At 38.6% G+C, this 9,913-nt stretch overlaps 1 protein-coding gene across 1 annotated transcript in view; it reads right to left on the bottom strand.

The window, feature by feature from the left end:
- Window positions 1-1,254: 1,254 nt before the first annotated feature.
- The window catches only part of METTL16 (methyltransferase 16, RNA N6-adenosine), a 10,792-nt gene continuing 2,133 nt past the window's right edge, over window positions 1,255-9,913 (bottom strand). Inside the window, exons 2-8 of the mRNA XM_010168555.2 lie at window positions 9,340-9,480; window positions 7,742-7,857; window positions 6,820-6,962; window positions 5,417-5,486; window positions 3,526-3,615; window positions 2,482-2,655; window positions 1,255-2,388 (exon numbers count right to left, since the gene is read on the bottom strand). Of these exons, the coding sequence (XP_010166857.2) occupies window positions 1,771-2,388; window positions 2,482-2,655; window positions 3,526-3,615; window positions 5,417-5,486; window positions 6,820-6,962; window positions 7,742-7,857; window positions 9,340-9,400 (1,272 nt within the window). The 5' untranslated portion in view covers window positions 9,401-9,480 and the 3' untranslated portion in view covers window positions 1,255-1,770. The remainder of the gene's footprint in view (window positions 2,389-2,481; window positions 2,656-3,525; window positions 3,616-5,416; window positions 5,487-6,819; window positions 6,963-7,741; window positions 7,858-9,339; window positions 9,481-9,913) is intronic.

The raw sequence follows: 9,913 nt of genomic DNA on the forward strand, positions 1-9,913 counted from the left end.
GGAACGGGCAGGCGGATGGACGGTCCCGCTGCACACGGGGCACACCCGACACGCCTATCCAATTTAAATATTCTCCTGGGATTGCCACCTCTGCCATTACAGACCAACTGCTATTTTTAATTGCTATTCTTCAGCGTCCCAAGTGCCACACTCACCTCTGTCAAAGGATCTGTTTTAAATAAAATGCCAAGACAACATTTGAACTTCTAAACCAGTCACCCAAATCACAGGCTACCCGTCTCTTTGTAAAAATATGTCTTTGTTTAAGCAACACTCAGGAGTGCAGGTTATTCATGCTGTAAAGGTGAAAGACTGGGGTAATTAACCATACAGTCATAGAATGGTCTGGGTTGGAAGGGACCTTAAAGCTCCTGTAGTTCCAACCCCCCCAGCCATGAACTGGGACACCTTCCACTCGACCAGGCTGCTCAAAACCTCATCCAACCAATGAAGCAAAATAATGAAGTCTGCTTCAACAGAACAAGCAAAGCTTACCTTGTAGAGGTAAGAGCACAGGCTTACCTTGCAGAACTGCTTCATCCTCGCAGAAAGACCGACTGAAAGTATAAACAGGCAGCAGCACAAAGGACAAACTGCAGTATTTCCTTCTATCTAGTGTCTCTTATTTTGGGTCACGCACACACATGCCACTCTCGGAAAAACTCTCTGTGTTCTATAGATCTCTACAGAGAAATGGATGACAGCTTGGGAGGCTGACTTCACACAAAGCAGTGCCAGTGCTCATAATCTCAAACACATTCACACACCCTCTCTGAGGCACTCAAGCCCCACGTCCCTCAGCCCCTCTTCTCACAGGAGCAGGTCATTGCCCAGAAACACAGGGAAAACAGCTGGTGGTAAATAGGACTTGGGAGTCAGGCATGGAAGCAACAGCCTTCTTTCCAGTTGTCTTCCTTCGCAACAGCCTAAAGCTTCTGTACCCATCTTTGTCCTGCATGAGAAATTTCTGGCCCACAAAGATGAGCATGTGCTCTCACTCCTGTCATTAAAGCAATCTCTTAAGATTAAATGGAAGCAAAATGCTTTATTACTTCTGTCAGTGGAAGGAATGGTCTAACGGAACATAGTTAAATCCTCATTAAACCGAGCTGCTCAAGGAGATTATTTTGCTGTTAAAACAAAATTTACAAAACTAGATACTAATAGTAGGCTCTTCTGTGTTTCGAAGTCCAAGCACCAGAAAAGTACAACACGTGGGTTTTTTTAAAGCAATTGTTTTAATGAATTGACTTGTGTATCCACCTTGCTACTCTGTAGACCAAAGGTTAAATGCATTAAATGGAAGAGGCATACTTAAACCCTTAGTTGAAGACTCCTTGCTGCAGAAAACAATTCCCACAGCAGACTAACCATTTCCTGCATTAGTACTAAAAAAATATTGAAGAAAATACTTCAGTAAAGATTTCTACTTAGTAACAATATATAATTCTATTGCACCAGAAAAAAGACCAGAATAAGCACTGTTGGTATTTGAAATAGTCACAGCACAGACATGTTTCACTTTAACATGTAGTTTTACAACTGCAGCACAAAATCTATTACTTCCCCATCGCTTCAAGTCCAATGAAGTACACTTCATGCACTTGCAGCTTTGAAAAAGCTATTCAAAATATTAAAGGGGACTTCTATCTCCATTTTGCTCTTTTTTTAAAGGGAAAAAACAGGTTTTGCTGACTGAAAATTTTAATCCATTTAAAATAGTTTACAAAATTTGAGGATTGACTGACTTTACCAAAGTAGGAAAAAGGGCTAACTAGCAGGCAGTCGGAGAATTTGGTTCCGTAAGTATGTGCAGAGCTGGTTCATTAAGTCTCTGTTCTGTCCTTCAACCCAGTGCATTTCTACTAATACATCATTTCCTTCTTTCTTCACATTCATTAAACACTTAAAGAGAAAACATCTACTTGTTTCTTTGGGACTTTGTTCTTTTTCGACTGTCGGATCGCTAGCTTCCTCTGAAGGGCAAGGTTCCTCCTTTGCATTACTGGAACCTTTACCAAGTGATGTTTCTCCCCGCTTTGCTTCTGTCTCCTCCTCCTCCATGTGCTCACTGTGTTCTTCTTTGGCAGCAGATTCTTCCCTTAGCTCATCACCCGCGGTCAAGTGGACATCCTCATCAGGTGCCATAAACCCTGTTTCAGATTCTTCAGTCTTGGGGTTTTCACAGTCCGAATTGTTGCTCACACTCTTCTGGCCATTTTTTTCCTCTTCCATTGCTTGAAGAATATCTTCAGAAGCTCGAGGAACTTCTCGTAGTTGCCTTACTCTCTCTCGTTTCTTTCTCCTCAAATGAATCCAGGAGTTTTCAATGGCAGTCACAAACAGGCTAACTTCATCTCGTCCACAGGGAACACGTTTATGCTGCACCTGTTGCAGAAAACAGCAGAACTTCATACTATCCTCCCACAGTTATGCTTTCAAGTCAGATGTTGTTGTAAAATACAATTCTTAATACTGTACCTTCAGATCTGTGAGAATCTTCTCTACCCAGGCTCTAACCACAGCAATAGCTTCTACAGCATCCCAGCCCATAGCTGCAGCTTTGATGGATAACTCTTTGACTGTAGAAGCCAAGACCAAAAATGTAATTGGTTTTCGGGGTTTTTCTAATTTTCTTCTTTTAGAGGGAGGTGACTGGAAACAAGAAAAAAAAATACAAAGCTAGGCAGTATTATTGGGATGACTTTTGTAAACAGAAGACCTGGGGATTAAGAGTATAATGTAAGCCACTAAACAGCCACTGACATGGCCTGTGTGTCACTTCACTCCACAGAGTTTTAGACTAAAACCAGCTAACAGGATCATGCACTTTATGCGAGCCTGACGGACAGAGGGAGTACATCTTCAGATGTTAGGTTCCTTCAAACTATGATCTCTCTGTGAGCTGAGGAAGTGTGGTTGCTTTTGGGAATAGATGTCAAGTGCCAGTATCTGCATTTTGATGCAAGTTCACTGAAGGTTTACTTGCATCTTCGATGAGACTGGTTATTGTCTATACCTATCTTACAGTATATGTACAGCTGGATCCAAAAAAGCAACTGGCTCACATTATTTAAGGTGAACAAGCTCCACTTACATGCATGTAGGCGAATCTGAGCTAGACATGTTCATACCTATTTGGTAACAGAATCTATATGGTAAATTAAAACCAGTTCTCAGAGGGAAGCTTAAAGTTCAAATACAGCCCCAAACTCAGCATATTTTTAATACTACTAAATTGTTATTTGAAGTATGTTACAAGTGACCCTTAATTTCACTGAAATCCACGGGAAGTTTCTACACAGGCTTCTTTTTTCCTTCCTAAATATAAATCAGTCATGAATCACATGTAACAACTGCTAACAGACTGGCAGCCAGTTAAGGAATCGCACTGTCCATACAGCCCAGCACATTCAGTGTTCCCATCTAAAGGAGAACAGTTTGTTTCGCAGTAGTTATAGCTCATATTGCCCGTCCTCAAATAGGCACTGACAATCACAAGCAAACCAGAATTAAGCTACTCACAGGTACTTGTACATCATCATAGAAACTCCATGCCAGTGCCCATCTCATGGTGCGTCCTTGACAGAATTCAGTATGAGTTACTTTAGGAACCTATGCAAAGAAGCAATACAAAACTTCATTTCATATTAATAAACAACACTGGATTACTGCACACATTTTCAAATTTAAAAAAAACCCATAAAGTTAGCACAGAGCTATTTTCTCATGAAAGAAACAGAGATTCTTTCCAACATGGCTCCTGGATGTCAGGGCCTCTTGAAGCTGGCCAGTGCCAAGCCTGGTACCTATGCCCAGGATTTCCCATCTCTGCCCTGCCATGTCTGCGCCCTTTCAGAGCTTCAAGTTCAGCAACACACAGCGTGACCCTTTTTGTGCAGCAATCCAGCACACCTACAGCAGACATCTGCATTCTGATTCTGCAAAAAGTACATCCTTTCTCCTTGTTCAGAACCTGCTCCTGTTCCACATTTGAATACTGAACCCATTGCTGCAGCAAAGGAAGACAGGACAAAGGCAACAAAGGGCTGGGAAGCCAAGCAACTCACCTGTCTGTAGATGGCAGAAATGTGCCCAGAAACACTTCTCTACTTTTGCCCCAAAAAATCAAGTCTGAACTTACACCACCTTTCAATATAAAACTCAGATCCAATGCTAGTGTTAACTAGTCTTTCCACACATGGATGCTGTAAGGCATTTATATATGGTATGGAGAATGGGCTAAATACTAGCAAGGATAAATATCAACCATCCCAACTCACGGAATTATCAGCTCCAGAGCGTAAGCCCTACTTCTGCACAGAAAAAAAAAATAATTTATTTTTTTTGAGAAATGTCTTCAAAAACACAGAGGAAAAGGTGTCTCTGTCCTAAAACTTTTCCTGCCTTTGGATTCCTAATTCTATCAAAATTCCCAATAAATACAGCAAACAAGAAGACAGTTTGAACATTGAGTGGACTTTTTGGAACATTTATGCTGCATCACAACCTGAACGACAACACGGCCTGCACTTGGTTACAACGAACATATTCCCAGCTCTATTACATATTACAACAAAGATTACAAACCTCAACAAAATGCAATTGGTCATTTCAAGAAAAATACTAAAAGAAAACTCAGCTTTTCTATGCAAGGTTTGCAAGGATTTCTCTCACTTTACTAAGACTGAGGTGCACCAAATTTCAAGGATAGGGAATAAAGTCAGATACTTGAAATCTGGTGCCTAGCTCATCATCTGCTTTTGGCATTGAGTTTAAGGATTCCCCACGGCCCGTAGTTCATCTTTCTGGGAACTGATTTCACCATGCATTCTCTTTCGTTCACCTCTCCGCCATATGCAAGGACAGACCTCACAATCGCCTTCTCGGTATGGCAATTAGAGAAGACTCTGCTTCCTCCAGAAAGCCATTAAAAAGTCCTTTGCGCACACAGCCTTCCTTCACGAGAACAGTAGCACAAGGTTTGATTTTACTTGGTGCCAGAACAGAACACAAACAAAAAAATGCTGCCATTTAAATAATGTTACAATTTCTTCTATCAAGCAAATTGCTGGATTTCATGTTACCTAAGAGGAAAGAGAGCTAGATATTTATTTATTTTTTTACAACAGCCCTGTTAAGGCTATTTTAAAGCAGAAACCCTGTATGTTCTGGAATGGACAAAGACATGCTTCTAAACATGACAAAGACAAAAATCTGGAGACAGTATGTGCTACCTATCTACAATAATCAGATGTCAACTGCTTTGAGTGCTTCCCTAACAAGGAATTGCAGTTACTTCATGTAAATAAAAACTTGGTAAAATAATTCAGTAATAATTACCTATATGCATTGGAACATAGCACATATCGTATAAAACATATACAGGATATACATGGACTATATAGAAACTCACCCCTTGGATTCGAAGTTCCTCTTTCAATGGTGCTAAGCTGCATTTCTTCCCCAACATGCAACTGTACCATCTGCAAACAACACAATAACAAAGTGTTTTACAAATGCAGATCAACTGAAAATGGCAATTACCAGGAAGAACTACTCAGATCAGAAACCTGCAAGAACAATAGGAGATTTAAAAGCAACAAAATAATCACACTCTTAAACAGAGACTAGGACATAGTACAACATGAATCTGAACTGAAGGCCCAAAGTCAGACTGGACAGGGAAACCTTTCCAAATTTTTAGGAAATACATTAAATCTATTATTGAAGCTGTGCCTGAACAACCAAGAATCCTGTTTCAAAGAGTGACTTTAGCCAAGGGAGTTTCTATCTACTAACAGTTTGTTACTCATGCCCTTTGGTAGAGCTGCCAAACCTTATCTCTAACAAAACAGGAAATAGTATTTAAAGTATAAACTGTTTTTTCTCTAATATATTCTCCAAGGTAGTTTATTCAGAAACATTAACTGAACCATTCCTACCCCATAATCACACTGAGCTTACTTCTCCTAAATAAGGTAAAACAGTCAGCATGTAGGTACGTTCTACACCTTACGTGATCAATTTATCAGATCAAGAGACACCCTCCTCTTTCCTAGGGGAGTGGTGCTGCCAAGAGCAGCAACACAGGAAGGACGCATTCCTCCTAATTCCACATCACCTTTTCAAAGCAAAGACTTCTTGCCTTGAGAGCAACATCAGTCAGTTCTCTACTGGTAACACACATATAAAATTTTGGCAGCTATATTTTAGAAGGGTATTAATAAATAAACTGAAAGAATCTTCCAGAAGAGCTAGAGAAATAGTGTACAGTATTAGGGGAGAGGAAGTTTGATAGTCAAAAACTGAAGATGTGCCACCTGTTTATCGTGTTCAAAAGGTCTCGCTACAGTTTTTGTTGCAGCTTATGCTCACCCAAGACAGCACTCAGTGCAACAGTGCCCTTTAGTAGGCAAAGCTGCTAGTTACCAAAATTCAGCCAGGAAAAGACAGAAACTACCTAAAATAGCTAACTAGGCAATGTCATAAATCCTCCCATCCCATATGCCCTTAAGAATCAATGCTGACTGTCTTTAGCAAGTTATGTGTGCTCATTTAGCTACAAGTGTCACTAGTATAGGCTCTTTTTGCCTTCCACCTTTAAATACCTCCAACAATGAGCTGTAATTGATGCTCAGGAACAATTAATTTTACATAAACTGAGACTAATTACTGATATGTATGTATCATTAAACAAACCAAACAGTTACCACTGGACCACAGCTACCTTCCTTACTTAAAATATAATGTTCACGTGATTTCTGTCAAAGAAGCAGATAAAAGGTGGGGGCTTTTTTAACTGGACAAAGCACTTACCGTAACCTCTTTTTAAGTTGTAGACTGTCGTGAATAATTCTTTTGACAAATTCTAATTCTCCCCCCTCAGCCATAATTTCTGTGATCCCTCCTGTATTTACAGAACTGGGAGGGGGACGCCGTGGATTTCGAGAATTCACTCCCTGAATAAGAAAAAACATTTGATAAGAACATTTAAAGAAATCTTAGTCTGCTTTGTACACTGCTTCCTGCCTCAATGTTTAGTGGGTAGCAAATGTCATCACCTCTAGATATCTTCCTCCCATCAGAACCATGGATAACAGACAAAGATACGTTCAAAGTAAGCATAACTGAGTGAATTCCTACAATCTCAAGCTTAAGTAGGTTACTTGTCACACATCAGTATCCTGCTAACGTGAAATATGCAGTTTCAATATGTGTAAGACATGCTGGTTACACGCACCTACACAATTACAATCTATAGCGTTTAATTTCAACACTTAAATCTTTTCTCTACTGCTCTGTGTTATAGAGTTAAGTTTCTGACTATAGTCAGTAGGTATTGCAAGAACTGTTCCAAGCTGTATGATATTGCCTAAATCACTAAGGAAACGAAAATACAGACAGGCATCATGCCAGAAACTAATTCCTCAGTACCACTGTTATGCAACAGACCCTTAGCTTTCAGCTTTACTAGCTGTCTACTTTCCAAATTAATTCTCTAAAACAGTAAGAACTTATGAAAAAATTCTACGTGTCATCCACCACTTTAGGAACGGTAACAGTTAAGTTTTTCAAAACTCCTTTAGGATGAGGCGTGGAGAGAGAAAAGTGTTAAATGGTATTTCGTAATGACTTGGGATTTTCCACTCAGCCTTCCCCAAGGGAAGAGGTTAAATTGCTGCTACCCTCCCACTCACTGAACACTGAAGTACATGCAACATGTAGTTTGTTAGTTTACCTGCGCTTCCAATTGATTGGCAAAAAAGGGGGGGTTGCACATGCAGAAATCATAAACAATCTCTGACTCTTCTTTCAGTGCATCCATTAGAAGAGTCTTCTGTGGGACCTTAACCACTAATAGAAAACAGGAATTTGGTCAGTAAGGAACACTGTATTTTATCTAGCATGCCATTTACGTCTCAGTGTTTCTTGAAACAATACATTGTATAAAAAATGTACTTTCTAAACAATACTTTCTACAAAAAAATGTAATAAATATCAGCGTGCAAATAAAGACTTCAGGTTAAGGATTAGCATACAAACAGCTTGTATGCTTAGACACAGTAGTAGAATACATGAGTCTGTTTAAAACAATAGGAAATGCTTGACTTCTGAGTTCTCAGATGCAACTACAAATTCACTTTAAGACCTTCTAAAAATTAACACAAGTGTCAGTTACTCACCCCACAGGCTCCTCACAGATAAAATAAAACCTAGTCTAAACAATTTTTTTAAAAATATTGAATTCTAGAATGGTACTCAGGAAAATTTACTATTTGGTCTTTCTAGAGCGTAAAGCTAAGAAAGAGAAAGACTAAGACAAAGCTATCATCACTGAAGTTACTCAGCTCCAAAATTAGCTTTAAATCTAATCTTATAATAAAACAGAATTAATGTGTTAGCAATACTATGCATCCTGCACAGGAACTGTAGTCTTACACAATTTAGAAGAATCACAACAAAAGAAAAAGATTAGAGTTCCTTTCTGGACAAACCTTCTGCTTACTTGGGTCTACCAACTTATTATCACCCATCACAAGGATAAAGACAAACATCCCACACAGATCTCCACTGTCTTTCCCCAAAGGCTCTCTAATTCCCTTGAAAATTGTGGTCAAGTCTTGTCACACATCTTCTGAAGACTGCAGGAACTCCAGCCCAAGGAGCAGGCATTTAAATATGGATGAAGTCCGGTTAAAGTGTGTACAAAGATTATTACAAGCAGGACTTGCAGACTTTACCAGTCCTGTAACTCATGGATAAAGCATGTACAATAAAATATTTAGAACAGAGGCAGAAGGCATGTCTCTCTTCCTAACGTTTACTGCTTCAGTTTATCATCATCCAAAGAATACAAAACTGTTATGGTAGCAGGCAATTACCAAAGTTCAGGTGATACATAGCAGGAGTAACACCTAGAACACCCACTAGCTTTAAAGCTGTAGTTGTGTAAGTCACAAGCATTCCAAAGTACAGAAATTTATAGTCAAGAGATAAACAAATTTGAAATCCTATGAAAACAGAAGGACAGTTCATTTTAAAAATATATTAACACATTGCTCCCTGTTTTATAATCTTAAATTTACAAATTAAACACTTAGCATTTCCCCTCTTTATATTAAGTTAAAATTGTTGACGTTAAAGTGCAACGCTTTCTTACCTCTGTAGATACGCGTTTCCCTGCTTCCCTTATAACATTAAAAATTGGAAACTAATAAAATTAGTAATTACTAATTACAAATTCCAAAATACAAATTTCTAATTACAATTACACCACTGAATAGAGCAAAAATGTCACAACGTTTGTATGATACTAAATACCTTATTACATCATACCTTTTATAAGATCAGACAGGTTATTCTGTTCCACATTCTTCTTGGCATAATTGAAGCACATATCATCCACTTCTGTTGCAAGGAAATACCAGCCATTCAAAGTTGCTCCAAGTAATGGGTATATGCAAGATGCCCCTGTCCCTGCAGGAGTGAAAAGCCGTGAGAAAGACAAAAATAAATCTCTGGTGTGGCTGTTAACGATGTTCTTTTTACAACAGAACTAGATTCAAGAAAAGGCTGATTACTGATAATCTACTACTCAGTTCTTTAGTGAGCTTTATTTTCTTAATTTGACATACAGCATTGTCAAATATGCACTTTTAATAAATAAAGCATTTAATAATCTGGAATAAATTTTCTAGTAAATTACAACTACCATTTAAGCTCTTTTTTTTCCCTATATGACAGTGATTAATTTATATAATGAAAGACAAATAAATTCTGGTTTTACTAAGAAAAAAAAAATCCTATCACAAATATATTTTTCTTCTGCATTTTTCTATTATCTACCACAAACAATTTACTCTGGTGCATACAGTAACCACAAAAAAACCCACCCCACATTTCTGTTCCA

This window comes from Antrostomus carolinensis, unplaced genomic scaffold, assembly GCF_000700745.2.
Source record: "Antrostomus carolinensis isolate BGI_N321 unplaced genomic scaffold, ASM70074v2 scaffold21615, whole genome shotgun sequence".
In the NCBI taxonomy this organism is placed as follows: domain Eukaryota; kingdom Metazoa; phylum Chordata; class Aves; order Caprimulgiformes; family Caprimulgidae; genus Antrostomus; species Antrostomus carolinensis.